A 19,180-nucleotide genomic window follows, 5' to 3' on the forward strand; every position below is an offset into this window, starting at 1 on the left:
GACTTCATTTCTCTTCATTGCTTAATAGTATTCCATTGAGTCTATCTACCCCATTTTGATTCATTCAACTTCCAATGGATGTTTCAGTTACCATATATACTCAAGTATAAGCCGACCCGAATATCAGCCGAGGTACCTAATTTTACCACAAAAACTGCATAAAAATGTGCTGAAAAACTCAGTTTATGCATGAGTATATAAAGTTATTTCTTTGGCTACTGTAAATTGTGTCAGTGGACATTGGTGTCTTTTGGCTATTATAAACTGTGTCAATGGACGTTTCTATTTGTTTCTGTTTTCACTTTGTTTAGATATATACACCTAGGATCGGAATTGCTAGACCATATAGTACTTCTCTGTTCAATATTTTGAGAAACTGCCAAACTGTTCTCCACAGTGCCTGTAACATTTCGCATTCCCGCCAACAATGAATGAGAGTTTAGGTTTCCCCAGCACCTTGCTAGTATCTATTTTCTGTTTGTTTTTATCACTGCTATCTTAATGGGGATAGGATGCTATCTCATTGTGGTTTGAGTTGTACCTCCCTAACGACTAATGCAGGAGCCCTCGTGGTAGATAAGGGCACCTGTTCAGCGTTTTGTCAGCACCAGCAGCTCTGTGGGAGAAAGATGAGACTTTCTACGCCGTAAAGATTTAGTCTCAGAAACCCACAGAAACCCGCAGTTCACAATCGGCTCTAGGACATTGGTTTGGCTTTGTGGAATGCCAAATGTAGTGGGTGCAGCAGTTTGGGTTGCAGTTTGAATACACTCCTGCTCTGCAGAAGAAAGATGAGGCAGTATGCTTCTGTGAGGTGGTCAGTCTCGGAAGGCTTAGGGAGGGAGTTCTCTGTCCTGTAAGGTTGCTTTGAGTTAGAATCAACTTGGCAGCAGAGTTTGGCTTGATTTAGTGGCTCATGTGGCCCCTGCGTGGTAAAATGAATTGTACTTGGCTGTTAATGTAGACACTGGCAGTTGGAACCCACCCAACAAGATTAGAGCCTAGAAAACCCTAAGGAACCATTCTGATTTATAACGTAGGAGTCAAAATTGACCCAGTGTCAGCTAGTTTGGTTTTTTTGAATGGTCTAATGACATTGAATATTTTTTCCTGCTCATGTTCATGAAATATCTTCTTTGGTGAAATAACTTCTTAAGTCTTTGACCCATTTTTTGATTGGTTTGTCTTTTTATTGCTAAATTGTAGAAATATGTATATTTTGGATATTAGACACTTATCAGATATATAGTTTCTAAAATTTTCCTCTAACCTGTAGATTCTGTCTGCAAGAGTATTTGATTTTTTTGAGGCCTTGTTTATCTGTTTTGGCCTCTGTAGCTTGTGCTCCAGTAGCCCATGTCTAAAAATGCATTGGTAAAACTAAGTAACTCAGGCTCACACTCTACGTTTTCTTCTAAGAACGTTATGATTTTAGTTTTCATATTTAGGTCCTTAGTAAACTTTGAATTGGTCTTTGTCTGTGATGTGAACCATGGATTGATTCCTTCTTCTGAATTTGGAAATCCAGTTTTTTTCCAGTATCATTTATAGAACAGACTCCTTCTTAACTCTTCAATAGACTTCATCCCCTGAAAATCAGTTGACTGTAGATCATAGGTTCCCAAACTTATTTGGCCTACTACCACCCTTTCCAAAAAGAAGTACTCAGCGCCCCTTTGGCAATTAAAAACTTTTGTGCGATAGCCCATAATTCAGGATAAAGTGTAGGTTTCTTTTGCAGCTCCCCCAGATGCTTCCAGCACACCTAAGGGGGCAGAATTAGGAAGCACTGCTACAGATGTATGGATTTGTTTCCGGACTTTCAATTCTGTTTCATTGCTGTTAGAGTCCATTACATCAGTGACAGGCAGCTTTAGTTACTATGATTTTAGAGTATGTTTTGAAGTCAGGAATGTGGCTTCATCTTCAGTAGTGCCTTATCTACACATAAACATAAGGGCAATACACATACTTGTCCTTATACATAAATTTGATGATGAATTTTTCCAGTTTTGCAAATCTATTATAATTTTTGTAAGAATTTCACTGAATTAATAGATTGCTTTGGGTAGCATTGCCATCTTAAATAGTTTAGGCCTTCCAGTTCATGAACATGGAATGTCTTTCACATAGCTCTTTGATTTCTAAAGGAAGCACTATGTAAACATTACTCGTTTACTAAAACACATATTATATTGCCTGTGTGTAAGTCTTCTGTGTACAAGCCACTTTCCTACTTAAATGTATTTCTAGATTCTTTATTCTTTTAGATGTTATTCTGCCTGTTAATGTTTCCTTAATTTCCTTTTCTCCGTGTTCACTGCTGGTGTATAAAAACTGGACTAATTTTTGTGTGTTGACATTTTATTCACCACTTTGTTGAATTAATTTTTTAATTCTGAAACTTTCTTGAGAACTATTTGGAAATCTTATTCTCCCTTCCTCTCTCTCTCTCTTCAGCATAATTGCTCTGCTGTGTAGAATGATGTTGATTAACAGTGAACATTCTTGTCTTGTTCCTAATGTTGAAAAGACAGTTCGCCCTTTCTCCACTGAATATGATGTTAGCTATGGTTTCTACTTTATTTTGTTAATGTCCTTATGATGTTAAGGACTTTTTGCCTTAAACCTATCTTGTTCATTTTAGGAAATAGCATGGGGACCACATCTGACCTCTGGCTTCCAAGGCAGATTGCCACCAGGCAGATGTCAAGCATACCTCAATCCTCCAACATTCCTCCCCCAACATTCTTTACTTTTTAGCTGGGTTTTGTAATTCATTGCAATAGTCACACAACTCCCAGAGGATGCTCATGATTATAGGGTTTATCAGGGAAGTTAACAGGATTTAATGCAGGTGAGAAATGCTCAGGAGATGGTTCTTCAGTTAGGACCATTTCTTTTGTGCAGTGCTTGCACGCAGGCCTCTCTTTGGCCCTTAGCCTTTTGGTCTGGCCTCTTTCCCATTCAGGCAATGTTACAGAGCTCTTTTAGGGCTGCCAATAAATGCCCAAAGGGCAGGCCACTCTACTAAAGCCTCAACCTGAAGGCATTATTCAGCTACAGTTCTGAGTCAGCAAACCCTGCTCCCCCAGTCCAGAGACTAGAGGCACCCCATTCCACAAGCCAGCCTCCTTCCCCAAAGCACTCAGCTTTACTTGCTCTATAGTCTTGGAAGTCCACCACTCTATCTCATGCTCTGGCTCCTGGTTCCTCCACTGCAGCTTTGATGTCATTTCTCTGGTGTCAAAGCTGGCTTCTGGATCAAGGAGGTTCAGTCAGTGCACAGGTATCTCAGGATCCAGAGGACATGTTCCATCCCTGGCTCTTCTCTTTTTTTTTTTTTTTTTTACTAGGCAAAGAATTTTATTAACCTCTGTTTCAACTTTTATTCCCAGGCTTCTTCAGCGTTATCTGGCTGCAAAGAATGAGTCATGTGTAAGCGAAACGTAAAAGAGCTGCAAAGTCCGAAAGGCTTGGGCTTAAAAATATTAGAGATCTAGATTTTATCAGATCCATACACAAAACAAATTTAAAAAGCAGTCATATAAAATAGCAGCTCCAAGTCACTTCCTGAAGTTTCATCTTCCCAGAAGTCGACTCAAATCAGTTAGCCTCATTCTTGGATGCCTCATCAAAGTTCTCCACAAGATCTGGAACCTCATCATCATCATCTTCTCCTGTAGCAAGTGGGGCCTTTCCATCCATAGATTGTTTTGGCAGTGCTTCAGCCAGTCTCCTTAAGCTAGTCAGGCTGTCTGCGCCCAGCTGGTTCAAGATGCTGGGGAGCATCTCTGTCAGCTGCTTTGTCTCAGCATGGCCGGTGATGGTGAAGGTGTTCGCAGCCAGTGATGCTTGGACTTTGGGGTTGTTAAAGTGGATCACTGTTCCCTGGTTTGTAAACATATTCACCTCTTCAATACCAGAGATATTGTTGACCCCGAGCTTCTTTAAGGAGAACTGCAGTTTTTTGTCATCTGCTGTGGCTGTTCTGTGAACCACCTTCTTCTTTCTGCGGGCAGTCCCTTTCCCACCAATGCGCACTTGTGCCTGCAGTTTGGCGAGTTTCTCTTGATTCATGATCGTCTCTTTCATCTTGTCGGAGCAGAAATGGGGCCACGCGGGGGGCTAGGGCTGGCGCTCAGGGGGTCTTTGGCAGACCAGCTGAGATTAGGCGCACACACGTGGGGACGCAAGATCCCCTGGCTCTTCTCTTACTGGTAATGAGACCACCCTTCCTACTCCACCCCCTTCTGAGGTGTCTCATTTTTTACCCAGTAGGATGCCAATCATAATTAACCCTGTTAACCATTACTCCTAGTTGAATCATAAGCCAATCAGTATCTTCCCCTACCTTTGTTACCCAGAGACCCAGAAAAATATCATGTGACTGGACTAGTAAAGACTGTGTCTGCTGTAGTGATTGGGCTGCTAACTGCAAAGTCAGCAGTTTGAAACCATGAGCTTCTCTGTGTGGCTTTCTACTCCCCTAAAGAATTCCAGTATTGGAAACTCGCAGGGGCAGTTGTACCCTATCCTCTAGGGTCCTTGTGAGTCAGCATGGACTTGATGGCAATGAGAAAAAGAAGAAAGCCATCCAGAAGAGTCAAATAATTCCCTGCATTGAAGGCCACTCCTCACCTTTCTAACCATCGCCCTTGCCCCATCATGTCGCATTCCCAACCCACTAGCCCCTTTAATGATTTTACTATGGACACACCCAGGACTCTGAAGAGACAAGAATGTTTCATTGAATCTGCTCGGGTTCTACTAAAGTTATATCAACTTTACTTTTTCTATTCCCTGATAAAATTTAACGGAGGGAAGGTTATTCCCTTGTCCCTAGTCTCTATCGAGAAATAAGTATGTTAGACTTTCCCTGCTGCTTAACTCATTTCTTTTCCTTTAGTTTTATTTCTCCAGTGTGTCCTTTGTTTTCACCCTAGCTTTTCCACCTTGGGAAGAGACATCAAATTCAGCTGCTGTGCCAGTCCAGATGGCTGGTAGCAAGACTAGCAAGTGCTTCCCCCTCAGTCCATTCTCCTTACATTGGCCGACGTTACATAGGTACAAGACTAGTGGGATATCTCAGCCACGAGGGAATTCTGACATCCGGTTTAGGGGTGTAGTGAGTTTCTTGCTGAAGGATAAGCTCTGCTTCTGATGCTCACGGCTGCAGTCCTAGTCCTGGGACCCTAACATCTCGAAGGGAAGAAGCTGTTTAAGGGGTATGGGGAGGGATTGTACAGCAATGCCAGCAGCCTCCCCACCTCCTCTTCCTCAGACCCTCTTGGAAAATGCAGGAATTTATCCAGTGGTGATCCTCACTTTGTCCCCCTCATTGAGTGTGAGCACACACTCAGGATGTGTAAGCCATAAATGATTAACTGCACCGCAGTTTATCGCGAGAGGTGTTGGATTTTATCACATACCTTTTCTGCATTGTGGAACGCAAAAGGGGTTTTCCCCAGGTTGTCTCTCCCAAATATATGCCATACCTAATACGCTGCTTGCTACACATGGTAAATGACTATACTTGGAGGTCAACACAAGTGCTTAGAGGTTAATCTTCCTGAGGGGTATCAGCCATCTGGAGCAATCAGACAGTGTAGTCTGTCCCACCTTAACTAGGTCCCACTCATCTCTGAAGGAGAACCCAGAGACAAGGTTGAGCCCACTCAAGGATGATCAAGGTTAGGCCGCCATCTTGAGTCTAAGTCTGCCCATCTTGTCACATGTGTACCCCTAATCCCTCCTCTTCCTGTTACTTTACACCCCCAGATCATCCCCTTGCCTATTGTACATCCCCTTCCTGTGACGTATGTGCTGACCTGTAATCAGGGTGCCTTGCACACCCCTAAGTTTATATAGGCCTTGGTCAGGAATAAAAGGCCCCCTCCCATCTCCTCCCTCCCTCTGCATGGGCCTGGCTGCTGAGATCATGGCCGTCCTAGAGGTGAGCATGCTACACGAAATGTGTGTGACTCCTTTATTTTATCTTCTCTCTTACTTCTCCCATTCTCTCTTTATATAGCATAACCATCTTTATATCTTTATGTAGCATAACCATCCAATTGCTCCTGCGGACGCCCACGATCGTTAGAGGCTGGCTACTCTGACACAGCATCATTCGAGATCATCATTTAGATCTTTTGTTCTATTAATGTGGGATATGACATTGTTCCGTTTTCTAATGTTGACTCAACCTTGTACCACTGGTCTGAGTCCCACTTGATCATGGCTTACAACACTTTGCATATGTGTCTAAAGTTGATCGCTGCTATTGTTTTGTTAGATGTTTTGCCTTGAGACGCTCTAGAGCTGTTGGTCTTTAATTCTCTTTTTTGGGGTGTCTTCAGCTTTGATACCAAGATAATGCTTGACTTGTAGAATGAGTTAGGAAGTTCCTCCCTTTGCTGGTTTTTGGAAGAGTTTATATAAGACTGTCATCACCTCTCTAAATGTTTGGTAGAATTTTCAAGTCAAGTCTTCTAGTCTAGGACTTCAGGATTTGGTTTTAAAGATTATCCAGTAATATTTTTAATTAAAAGAAGATTAATATTCTTTGAGGATGTCTTTTCTTTCCCTTTGCAGGAATATTCACTTTTTGAGGGTGGGGTAGTGGGCTACACATTAAAACTAGCAGCTACCTTAAAACCAGCAGTTCAAGCCCAGCAGCTGCTCTGAGGGAGAAAGATGAGATGGCCTGCTCCCATAAAGATTGACCCTGGTCACTCTCCTTGTCTGCTAGGTTCCAGCATCTGTTGCAGTGACCATAGCAAACACAGATAACAGACACGGTTGCGGGATTTATCAGGAAAGTTAACAGGATTCAAGTCAGAATAAGGAAAGCCAGCTTGTGGTCCTTTTGTGTGCAGCAGTTCCTCGTCTCAGCCATTGTGGCAGGCATGTCTTTCTCTGGTCTTCAGCCTCTCAACCACGCGACCCCTTTGCCCCTGCTCTGCTCGGTCAAGTGTTACAAAGCTCTTCAAGTGTTGATATTACCCAGAAGGCACCCCTCTCTGCATGCCAGCCTCTTGCCCAAAGGTACTCGCTCAGCTTTACTTTCTCTGTGGCCTTTGCTCCTTTTCCTTCTCAGGGGCCTGGTGCTGCAGTGTGTTTTGTCTCGGCGGCAGCCACCACTTCATGAGGGACTCTGGCACGTGCTCCACTGCTGTAGTTCCTTCTTGAGAGTTATGGGCGCTCTGTCTTCCTCCAACAAGATATAAGCACGTTATACCCAATGGAATCGTAAAACTGACCAATCCCTGAGTGAGAGCCCTCTTCACCTTACCTGCATGTTCATTTGGCGAGCATTCCAAAGACACTAGCTCCAAGAGCCACACTAAGTAATTTCACTTCACCTCAAAGGAGTTTATGTGTTTCGGGAATTTGTCCATTTCCTCTGAGTTATCTAATTTTTTGACATACAACTCTTTCTCATATTCCCTTAAAATCTTTAAAAATCTTTCTATTGGGTTGGTTGTAATGTCCCCACTTTCTTTCCACATTGTGTGTTAGCGTACTCTTTAAATACTTAGCCAGGCTTACCCTAGGTGAAAGCATAGAGTCTTTTCAGTTACTTTTTGAGCCTGGGTATGAATCTTGTCCTGAGCATTCTGTGGCTTTCTAAAACCCACCCTCATACCCTGGTATATTTGAATGCCCTCATTCCCAGAAACATTCTTCCTGGGCTCTCCTCCTAGTACTCCCCGTCTGTTGTACTCCTCAATCCCACTCTTTGCCACAAGCAGCTACAGGCAGTTAACAGTGTTCAGGCAATGTCTGCAGCTTTTCTGCTCAAGTTTCGACGTAGCCCCTGGTGTTAGTCTTCAGGTAGCTCCCAGACAAGTTAGAACAGACACACACAGTAGTTTATGAATAAGATCTTTTCTCCTCAGAGCCAAGGACTTGGGTTCCTCGTTGGCAATGCTGGCTGCCACAGCTTTAAGGTTGTCACTGTGCCAGGAAGGGGATGTGGCACAGGCACATAGAAAACCAAAACTTGCTTGCCGTTTGATGAATAGACTTTATTGTTGTAGAGCAGTTTTAAATTAGCTGGAAAATGGTACAGAAGGTTGCCCTGAGCCCTCTCCCCTTTGTGTGTCACTGTATGCTTCTGCGATCCAGGCCTGGCTAGCTTGCTGTGCACTTGGGCTGCTAGAGCTATGACAGCGTTGATCCTGCGACTTTCTGCTTGTTTTCATTTTACTTTGTCTGTTGGGCCTGGGCCCTGGGAGCTGCTATGTCATAATGACATCACTTTGTCACGCATATAATTTTTAATGAGAATTTTAATTTATTTCTTATGGTTTTTTATTTGGTATAGATCCATTTTATTGGGGACTCTTCTATCTCATAACAATCCATACATCAGTTTCATCAAACACGTGTGTACATATGTTGCCATCATCATTTTCAAAACATTTTCTTTCTACTTGAGCCCTTGGTATCAGCTCCTCTTTTTTTTTTTTAACAATTTATTGGGGCTCATACAATTCTTATCACAGTTCATACATATACATACATCAATTGTATAAAGCACATCTGTACAGTCTTTTCCCTAATCATTTTTTCTCCTCTTATCTTTTTTTACATTTTATTAGGGACTCATACAACTCTTATCACAATCCATACATATACATACATCAATTGTATAAAGCACATCCATACATTCCCTGCCCCAATCATTCTCAAGGCATTTGCTCTCCACTTAAGCCCCTTGCATCAGGTCCTCTTTTTTTTTCCCTTCCCTCCCTTTTCCCCCCTCCCTCATGTGCCCTTGGTAATTTATACCTCGTTATTTTGTCATATCTTGCCCTATCCGGAGTCTCCCTTCCCCCCTTCTCTGCTGTCCCTCTCCCAGGGAAGAGGTCACATGTGGATCCTTGTAATCAGTTCCCCCTTTCCAACCCACTCACCTTCCACTCTCCCAGCATCGTCCCTCACACCCTTGGTCTTCAAGGTATCATCCACCCTGGATTCCCTGTACCTCCAGCCCTCATATGTACCAGTGTACAGCCTCTGTCCTATCCAGGCCTGCAAGGTAGAATTCGGATCATGGTAGTTGGGGGGAGGAAGCATCCAGGATCTGGGGGAAAGCTGTGTTCTTCATCGGTACTACCTTGCACCCTAATTAACCCATCTCCTCTCCTAAACCCCTCTATGAGGGGATCTCCATTGGCCGACACTTGGGCCTTGGGTCTCCACTCTGCACTTCCCCCTTCATTTAATATGGTATATATATACATATATACATATACACACATATACACACTTATATCTTTTTTTTTTTTTGCATGATGCCTTATACCTGGTCCCTTGGCACCTCGTGATCGCACTGGCCAGTGTGCTTCTTCCATGTGGGCTTTTTTGCTTCTGAGCTAGATGGCCGCTTGTTCACCTTCAAGCCTTTAAGACCCCAGACACTATCTCTTTTGATAGCCGGGCGCCATCAGCTTTCTTCACCACATTTGCTTATGCACCCATTTGTCTTCAGCGATCCTATCATGGAGGTGTGCAGTCAATGATATGATATTTTGTTCTTTGATGCCTGGTAACTGATCCCTTCGGGACCACTCGATCACATCAGCACCTCTTTTTTTCCTCCCTACCTGACCCTCCTACCCTTGTGACCCCTTAATAAATTATAAATTATTATTCTTTTCTTTTTTTAAATTATCTTATTGGGGGATCATACAACTCTTATTAAAATCCATATATACATCCATTGTGTCACTCACATTTGTACATTTGTTGCCATCATCATTTTCAAGATATATTCTTTTCTACTTGAGCCCTTGGTATCAGTTTCCTATGGTTTTATATAATTTTCATTTTTATGTAATTTCTGTGATACATATATTTCTAGTGATGTCTAATGAATCATTCATTATTAAATTAGTAGTTTCATTTAATGTTTTGGATTTTGTTATAGTAGCATCTCTGAAATTTGGAAGTATTAAATTCAACATCTGAGTCCTTTCAGGAACAAATTCTATTGACCCTTTTTATTCTTAGGTATAGCTCACACTTTGCTGGGGTTTTTTTTTTTTTGCATATTTGTATGCTTTTGTTGAAACCTCAGGTACACAGCTATATGTATGTACAGGTACTTACCACTGAACCTCTGGGCAACATCTGACCATATATATGTTCAAAGATCCATAGGGTTTTTTTCTCTCTCTAGCGGGGAAAAAAAACTTACCTTTTGTGTACTGTTTTCTCCTAATTTTAAAGACTCTACATGCTGCCCAGAGTGAATCAGCAGTGGACGTTCGGGGTGCATCCTAACCCCCAGAAGCTCCTACTCCTTCACCTCCTTCTGGTTTCATTCACCCACACAGCAGCTGTGCAGCCTCTCCCTCCCAGCTCAGGGCACCTGCTGCAGCGCACTGCCCCTACTGCAGACACTGGCTCTGGGTGGTAGTGGCGGCAGCAGCTGCACTTGATCAGCTGCCTGTTTATGATACGGTGTTCGTACATTGTCCAAAGCACATAGCACACTCTCTTGAAAAGCATACCATAGACATTAAGAAACACACACGTGTGTATATATATTCTTTCAATTTTTAAGTTTGTTTTGGTTCTTGGGGCTGTCACCAGATCAGCATAGCTTTGTGGTCAGACATTGATTTTTCAGAGGTAAGATTATGCTTAAATGCTTTAGGCTAATAGCACTTTTCTCTTTGCTATTGGATCTCTGTGTCTCTTAAGAAATTATTTCATAAGGCGAGCTCAGGGAGGACAGAAACCTCCTGTGGAGCAGAAAGGCAAAAGCTCGCTTGATCTTGATTTTCAGTACGAATACAGACTGTGAAAGTGGGGCCTCACGATCCTTCTGACTTTTGGGTTTTAAGCAGGAGGTGTCAGAAAAGTTAACACAGGGATAGCTGGCTTGTGGCGGCCAAGCGTTCATAGCGACGTCGTTTTTTGAAAAAAAAAATTATTTCAAAGTTTAGATAGTTCAGAAATGTAGCCAACGGTCTTACTTTTTTCCTAATCTTAGAGGGAAAACAGTGATTCTTTCTTTACCAGTAAGTATGGTGTTAGTTCTTTATAAAGTCACTGCCATCGAGTTGATTCTGACTCTCAGCATGGCATAATGCATTATTTGTTGGGCCACGAACCACAAGGTTAGCTGTTTGGAACCACCAGTGGCTCCTCAGGAGAAAGGTGAGTCTTCCTGCTCCCAAAAGAGGTATCGTCTCCCAAGCTCACTGAGGCAGTTGGACCCTGTCCTTTGGGGTTGTGGTGTCCTTTATTGGACTGCGGAAACATTCTTCTAATTCTACTTTCTTTCACTTGAATGACACTTGAATTTTGGTAAGTTGTTCTTTCTTTCCTGAAATCTATTGTTAAACTATCAATTTTTTCCTGTTAATTAAATTAATTACATTGATAAAATTTCACATGCACAACCAACTTCATATTCTTTGACTCAGTATTCTTTGATCATGATTATGTTATTGTCCTTATGTATTATTTGATTTGCCAGTTGTTCTTAAGGAAGTGATATCTGTTAATGGGAGATTTTGCTTTGTACTTGTCTTGTAATGAATGCCCTCGTCGGGTTTTGGTATTAGAGTGATAGTGGTCTGGTACAATTAATGGGAACAGCACTCCCTCTTTATTCTTATGAGGATTTTTTTCCCAGAAAAGCTTTAATAGTCATAATCGTCTTAAAATAAGGGAGATATAATATTAAAAAATAGTTTCATACAATGGAAATATTTTAAATATAGAAGAAAAAGCAGCAGTTAGATATAATCTCAGTTCAAGTGTTCTTTTTTTTTAACAATTTATTAGGGGCTCATACAATTCTTATCACAGTTCATACATATACATACATCAATTGTATAAAGCACATCTGTACTGTCTTTGCCCTAATCATTTTTTTCTCCTCTTTTCTTTTTTTACATTTTATTAGGGACTCATCCAACTCTTATCACCATCCATACATATACATACATCAATTGTATAAAGCACATCCATACATTCCCTGCCCCTCAAGTGTTCTTATAAGGATGTTTGTATGATTTATATTTCTTTTTATATGCTTGGCAGAATTTATCAGGGAAGCGACCTGAACCATATTCTTTTCTATGATAAGATTTAAAATTACAATTTCCATTTCTTTATAGGGCTTTTTCCCCTTGCATCCGTTAACTAAGTGTGAGTATTTCAGGCATTTTGTCTATTTCATGTCAACTGTCCAGGTTATTTGTGTAAGTGTAATTACCACACCCCTTGTATGCCCTCTGGAGGACCTGTGGTGGTCTTTTCATTCTGAGCTCTGGTAATGTACATTCTCTCTTTCTCTTGATTACTTCTCCCTTGTGGTTTAGTAATTTTTAAATCAAAGAACCAACCTTTGCCTTGCTCATAGATATCTATCTGTCTCTCCTTCCTGGTTTCAGCTCTGCTGATTTGTTGCTCCCTCCTTTCTTAGGTTTAGTTTGCACTTCCCAGAACTTACTGAGGTAGAAGCTGAGATCACTGCTGTGAAGCCTTCCAGGTTTTACAATTTTTGCATTGAGAGCTATACATTTCTCTCTCATGATTGCTTTCTTTTTACTCTACCATTTCTGGCATTGTGTTTTCATTATCACTCAGTTCAAATGTTCCTTGCTTAAGTATATTTAAAAAAGTATTTAATTTCCAAACGTATGAGGATTTTCTAGGTATCATTTTGCTGATTTCTAATTTTATATGAGGACAGGACATATTCTATATTTAATAAAGTCCTTTGAAATTGATTTAGACTTTTTATATGCATGTTTCATAAGTGTTTTGGATACTCTTGAAAATGTGTATTCATCAGTTTTGGAGGTGGCATTTCTATAATATTAATCAAGTTGGAAAATATAGTATTCAAGATTTTTACATTCTTACTCATTTGTTTGTTCTTAGCAATCATTGAGGGTGTTTTAAAATCTACAACTCTAATTGTGTATTTCGTTTTAAGTTTTGTCTATTGTAGCTTATGAATTTTGAAGTTCTATTGTTAGCTGTATATACATTTAGTATTGTTAAATCTTACTGTTGGATTCACCTTTTTATTAGGTAATGCTCCTCTTTGCCCCGATCATCTTCTTATCTTCAACCTCACTTTTAACTTGATGCATCCTCCCTCTCTGATGTCACCCTTTGTCTGCATCCTTCTCGTTTCTCTCTTGTAACCAGAAATCAATTGGATTGCATCTGCTGTTGTTTGTTTTTGACCCGGGTTTACAAGACTCCTTGTAGTCAGCACATTTCATCCATGTGCTTTTAATATGATTACTGCTATGACTGAGCTTAGTGCCACCATCTTAGCTTGCTGCTGCTTTTCTTCGTGGTACAGCTAGCTGATCATTGCTATTTGCTTTTTCTTTCCGGCCTGCCATTGAATCGATTGTTGGTTTACTATCCACGTTATTTTTCCTGTTGACTTTTTAGCTATATTTCTTTGTGTTTTTAGAAATCATGCTGTCAAGTACAGTAGCCACTAAGCACATTTAGGCTTTAAAATTATTTACTCATTTGGATTAGCTACATTCCAAGTACTTAGTAGCCATGTGAGCCTAATACTGTATTGAACAGTGCAGATACCGAACTTCCAGTATTTCCAAAGGTTTTAGTGGGTTATTGTTCTAGGGATTAAAAAGTCTAGATGTATTTTGAGTCAAAATTATACATGTCAAGCCAGCATAGTTTAGAAAGAACACTATTTTTGTTCAAAGGTGTACATTTTTGTGTGTCTTTACTACTGATTAACAGTATGTCTAAAACAAAGCTTACTGCTATGAACCTCCATTTTCTCAAACATGGGTGTAATAACTCCAGCCTTTTCTGTTTCATGGTGTGCATGTGGAAATGAAATATTATAATATTGTATGGAGCTTTATAAAGGTTACCGCAGTTTTCAAAAGAAGTGCCACTATTTACAAATATACTGACCCCAGTTTTCTGTGTTTTGTGTGTTGTTTTAGATTGCTCACAGAACTGGAATCTCCTTCTTGGTGGCCTTTTAGTTCCAAGCTTTGGAAGACGCCACCAGAAACAAAGCCCACGGAAGGCGCCTCCGTGTCTAGTTCTGAAGCTTTTGGAAAAGAAGGAATAGTCATCAAAATTCCCGCTGTTATTTCCCAAAAAACAGAGGCTCATGTGAAACCAGGGAAGCTTATCATCCTTGTGTCTGGCTTGGAAGTCCATGACTCAAATTCTTTGCTCATTCACAGATTTGAAAGAGATGATGTCGATGACATTAAGGTTCACACACCGTATGAAATTAGCATACGCCAGCGGTTTATTGGGAAGCCAGACATATCTTTTCGTTTGATATCTGCAAAAATGCCAGAGGTCATCCCAATTTTAGAAGTGCAGTTCAGCAAGAAGATTGAGTTTTTAGAAGATGCCCTGATGCCCAGAAGCACCGGAGCCTCTTCCCCAGCAGAGAAGGGTTACTTGACTTGGCATGCAGGTGAGTAGCCAGCAGAACAGTCTGTGCACTGTACTGCACTGCCTTCCAGAACTGCAGTCCAGTGCAGCACACCAATGGTAAGTATTTCATGTAGAATATCACTTAAAGCAACTTCAGATTTGTAAATAAAATTTCCAAGCCATTTTCCTTTGTGCTTGGCATCTGTGAATGTCATACCACTGAGGCTCATTGTATACTCGATAGAAGTGGCTTTGGTGAAATCGTTCCAAACAGAAGAAAGCTCCGTGGTAAGTGTTTTCACCTCCTCTTGTCCTTTCGTCTCTTTTCTCTGTTTGATTTGAGAAGCCAGCTTCTTAGACTCTGTCTCTCACCTGGAGAGCCACTAGGCATCTTCTGTCTGCCTGCTCCAATGGCTGTCCATTCCACCATCATGCGTACTTACTCAGCATGTCTGCATAGCTTATGATAGTTAATCTAGGTCTGTCCAGCTCATCTCTGGGTTTGTATTTGGGTATCGTGTCTTTGAAAACTAAGTGACATTGGTTTTCATGTATTTCCTGTTATCCTTAAGGTATTACGTTATGAAGTCGAACCTGTGCTTCCTTGGTAGGGTGGAGTGGACAGGCTCTCAAATATCTCCCTGTGGGGTGGTGGGAGCTTAGCTGAGTGTGACTCCAGAGCGCTCAATAAGAACCTGTTGGCATCAGAGTTGATTCCGATTCATAGCACCCCTATATGACAGAGGAGAACTCCTACATAGTTTCTAAGGCCATAAATCTTTACAGAAGCAAACTGCTACATCTTTCTCCCATGAAGGCGCTTGCAGGTTCAAACTGCCAAGCATTTGGCGAGCCACTGAGTGTTAACCACTGCACCACCAAAGTTCCTGCAGCAGCACAGACTTCGATGTTTGGTATCTGACTGCTTAGTTTTGCCATCCTCGAGTCATGTGGCAACTTAATGTTATTTTAATTTTCATTTCTTTGCTTGCTGATAATTTTAAGTATCTGATATGTGCTTGCTTTTTGGCCTCGTGCTGTTTTTTCTTTTACACACACACACACACACACACACACACACACACACACACACACCACCAGCACACACACACACACACACACACACACACACACAAACACCCCACCCCCGTGTTAACTTTGTTGTGATTGTCGGGTGCCCTTGAGTCAATCCTGATATGATAGCTCTGTAGTCTTTACAGCAGGAGCAGGTCACATGTCTTTCCTTGTTTGAGCTACCAACCTTTTTCTCAGCTGCTGAGCACTCCACTATTGTATCACCAGGAAACCTTTGTTGACTTAAGAGGCGATAACTACTTCTGTATTATTGGTTTCCATTACATAAATCTTTATTTTTTTGCTGTAGTCAGATCTGCCATTTTCTCCCCTTAAGTTTGTGTTTGAGCCCTGCTTAAGACATCTTGTAAGTATTGGGCTGCTAATTGTAGTCCAAAGGTCAGCAGTTCAAACTCTTTGTGGTTCCATAAGGCGGTCAGTTTCCACTAAGATTTGCAGCCTTAGAAATGCTATATAGGAAGTGGGGAGCTGATATCAGGGGCTCAAGTGGGAAGAGAATGCTTTGAAAATGATGGCAACATATGTGCAAATGTGCTTGACACATGGGATGAATGTATGGATTGTGATAGTGTTGTAAGAGCCCTCGATAAAGGTATTTAATAATAATAAAAAAGAAATGCTATACAGGGTCAATATGAATTGGAATTAACTCAACAGCAGTGAGTTTGGTTGGGTGGGTAAGAAATCTTGAAATCAAGCGGGTGAATAAGCAAATGTGGTGAAGAAAGCTGATAGTGCCCAGCTATCAAAAGATATAGTATCTGGAATCTTAAAGGCTTGAAGGTAAACAGTGGCCATCTAGCTCAGAAACAACAAAGTCCACATGGAAGAAGCACACCAGCCTGTGCGATCACAAGGTGTCGAAGGGATCAGGTATCAGGCATCATAAGAACAAAAATCTTATCATTGTGAATGAGGGGGATAGTTCAGAGTGGAGACCCAAAGCCCATTTGTAGGCCACTGGAGATCTCCTTACAGAAGGGTCTCGGGGAAGACAGGAGCCAGTCAAGGTGAGATGTAGCAACGATGAAACATATAAATTTCCTCTAGTTACTAAATGCTTCCTCCTCCTCCACTATCATGATCCCAATTCTACCTTACAAATCTGGCTAGATCAGAGGATGTACACTGGTACAGATAGGAACTGGAAACACAGGGAATCCAGGGTGGATGATCCTTTCAGGATCAGTGCTGTGAGTGTCGATACTGGGAGGGTGGATAGAGGATGGGTTCGAAAGGGGGAACCGATTACAAGGATCTACATGTGACCTCCTCCCTGGGGGACTGACAACAGAAAAGTGGGTGAAGGGAGACGTCAAACAGGGCAAGATATGACAAAATAATAATGATAAATTATCAAGGGTTCGTGAGGGAGGTGGGGAGTGGAGAGGGAGGGGAAAAATGATGACCTGATGCCAGGGGCTTAGGTGGAGATCAAATGTTTTGAGAGTGTTGAGGGCAATGAATGTACAAATGTGCTTTACACAATTGATGAATGTATGGGTTGTGATAAGAGTTGTATGAGCCCCTAATAAAATGATTTAAAAAAAAGAAATCTTGAAATGATAAAATATGTTATCATTGTCCACATTAGCTTTGTGGTTGATAATGCTTTTATATTGTCAGTGATTTTTTTCCTTATTAGTCGTGATTACCAGATATCTGTTAGAGATAAGCTTAGTACTCATCTGCTTCTTTCCTTTTTTTCCTTTAAGTGATTACCATCAGTTTCAATATCCAATGTGTTTTCTAGTGTACAAATATTTTTGTTATTCAAGATGACTTCAAGCCCCCCATTTATATATGAATATATATATGATAGTAGATGCAATCCCACTAGCATGAGAATATTGGAAATATTTATTTTAAAACTTTACACTTTTTGGCATTTCCAGGTTTTCCGTGGATCTCTAACTCAAGGCAGGATGCAGAAGCTCGCCCATAAAAAGGTTGAGCAGGCTTGCCTGTGCTAGTCCCACACGCTGAGGGGTGTTCCCCTTGATTTGAAGGATCCCTGTGAGTGGAGTGTTACACAGTGAGCAGCTAACCAGGAGGCCAGCAGTTTGAACTGACCATCCGCTCCTCAGGAGCAAAATGAAACAATTTCCTTCTGTAAAGATCTACAGCCTTGCAAACCCACAAGGGCAGTTTGCTCTGTCTGTCTATGCAGTTGCTATCATTAAGAATTAACTCAGTAGCCGGGAGTTTGAGCAGTGATTTGAAGGCCCTGGCCCTGTGGGTAAAGGCCATCTGCTGAGCTCAGCCTGGGACTCTGATATCCCAAACCCGTGCCAGGACCATCCCCACACTGCCGTTTTCTTCTTCCTCCTGTCGGGGCCTCAGCAGCAAGAGATTAGATCCCAAGCATGTGGGCCAGGTGCAGTGCACTGTCCGTTAGTTAATCAGTTCAGACTTGTTGAGAATTCACCATATGCTCCCATGGTGCTTGTGAAAAGGCAATCCTTTAAACAGAGCCCACAGCCTTGTTCTCCTACCCCTCATGCTACCATGGTTACGGTTTTTCTCATCAGGCGTGGCACAGCCGTGAGATGGAATGTGTTGAGTATAGCTTGTGGCATGGAGCATCCATGCTTTATACGTGAGGAGAAGAAATTGTCATCGTACCCTCCTTGTCCTCAAGGAGGGCCAAAGCACAAGGTAGGATGGTGGGCTCCAGGTCGGAGTATCCAGGCAGGAGACTAGCTTAGAGAGAAGCAGGAAGTGTGAACAGCAGTCCCATTGTCCTACCTACACAGTATTATCTCAACTGGACTGTCCTTCGGTTTAGCGCAGGAACTTATAGACACAGCCTAAAGGAAGTGGCCTGGGAGCATGTGAACCTTTTTGGAAGTAGACTTCTTGGGAATTTGCTTATTGTCTTCCAAGGTTCAACCAGAGGAACTGGTGATTGGAGGGGCTGAGCAAGCATGTCTTAATTCTATAGGAACACAGCAAGCAGGCTTGCACCTCAGGCAGGTGATGAAGCTTCAGTCCACAGGTAGAATTTCATCTCTCAGTTTTGTTCTTAAAGCCTTGCCAGTGATTGAGTTGGACCAACCAAAATACTGGATACTCTCCCTTGCTAAAGTCAGCTGATCATGGCCTCCTATCACATCTACAAAATACCTTGAGAGCAACACCAAGATGGGTGTCTGAATACCTGGGAACAGTAGAGTGGCCACAGTGACCCACAAAACTAGCCATCACAGAGGATGCACACCCAGGAGGACAGATGGGTTTTCCTGCCTTGGCAGGACTAGCTAGAGTGGATTTGCATCTAGTGATGCCTGCCTGACTTGGGGTGGTGGTGCTGCTGCTGCTGCTGCTGTGGGGCACAGTTATTGCACACTTGGAGCAAAGAGCTCACAGAGGACATGCCAATATGCAAGAAAGTGTTTCTTTTGTTAGAAACTTAATCATGTACAAGCTCAGCTCCCAGAGGGGATTTCCCAAAGTCACCCTTATTGCTGTTATATTGGAGTTGGGGAGTACAGGATGATGCCCCTTTGCCAGCCCCGTTATTTCTTCTCTTCCAAGTTGTACAGAAGCAGTGGAAGTGGAAACCATAATTTGTTTTTGGACACCTCAGAAATGTATTAGTATAACATGGCCACAAGATGGCAGTCTAGCAACACTTGACCGTCACTGGCAGTTTTCAGTG

General features: G+C 41.9%; 2 protein-coding genes across 3 annotated transcripts in view; one reads left to right on the forward strand and one right to left on the reverse strand.

Annotated features, from left to right (window-relative positions):
* SNAP47 (synaptosome associated protein 47) overlaps positions 1-19,180 on the forward strand; it is a 75,845-nt gene that overhangs the window by 32,836 nt on the left and 23,829 nt on the right. For both annotated transcript variants that reach the window (XM_075542153.1, XM_075542154.1), the window contains exon 3: positions 13,974-14,464. In XM_075542153.1, the coding sequence (XP_075398268.1) occupies positions 13,974-14,464 (491 nt within the window). The remainder of the gene's footprint in view (positions 1-13,973; positions 14,465-19,180) is intronic.
* On the reverse strand, positions 3,329-4,193 carry LOC142439634 (transcription factor BTF3). The gene has a single exon (XM_075542155.1). It carries the CDS (start codon positions 4,093-4,095, stop codon positions 3,607-3,609), a length of 489 nt encoding a protein of 162 aa, XP_075398270.1. The 5' UTR covers positions 4,096-4,193; the 3' UTR covers positions 3,329-3,606.

This window comes from Tenrec ecaudatus, chromosome 2 (assembly GCF_050624435.1).
Source record: "Tenrec ecaudatus isolate mTenEca1 chromosome 2, mTenEca1.hap1, whole genome shotgun sequence".
Lineage (NCBI taxonomy): Eukaryota > Metazoa > Chordata > Mammalia > Afrosoricida > Tenrecidae > Tenrec > Tenrec ecaudatus.

Bases quoted from the DNA above. Each gene is read 5' to 3' on its own strand.
- LOC142439634 (XM_075542155.1), bottom strand. From the start codon at position 4,095: ATGAAAGAGACGATCATGAATCAAGAGAAACTCGCCAAACTGCAGGCA.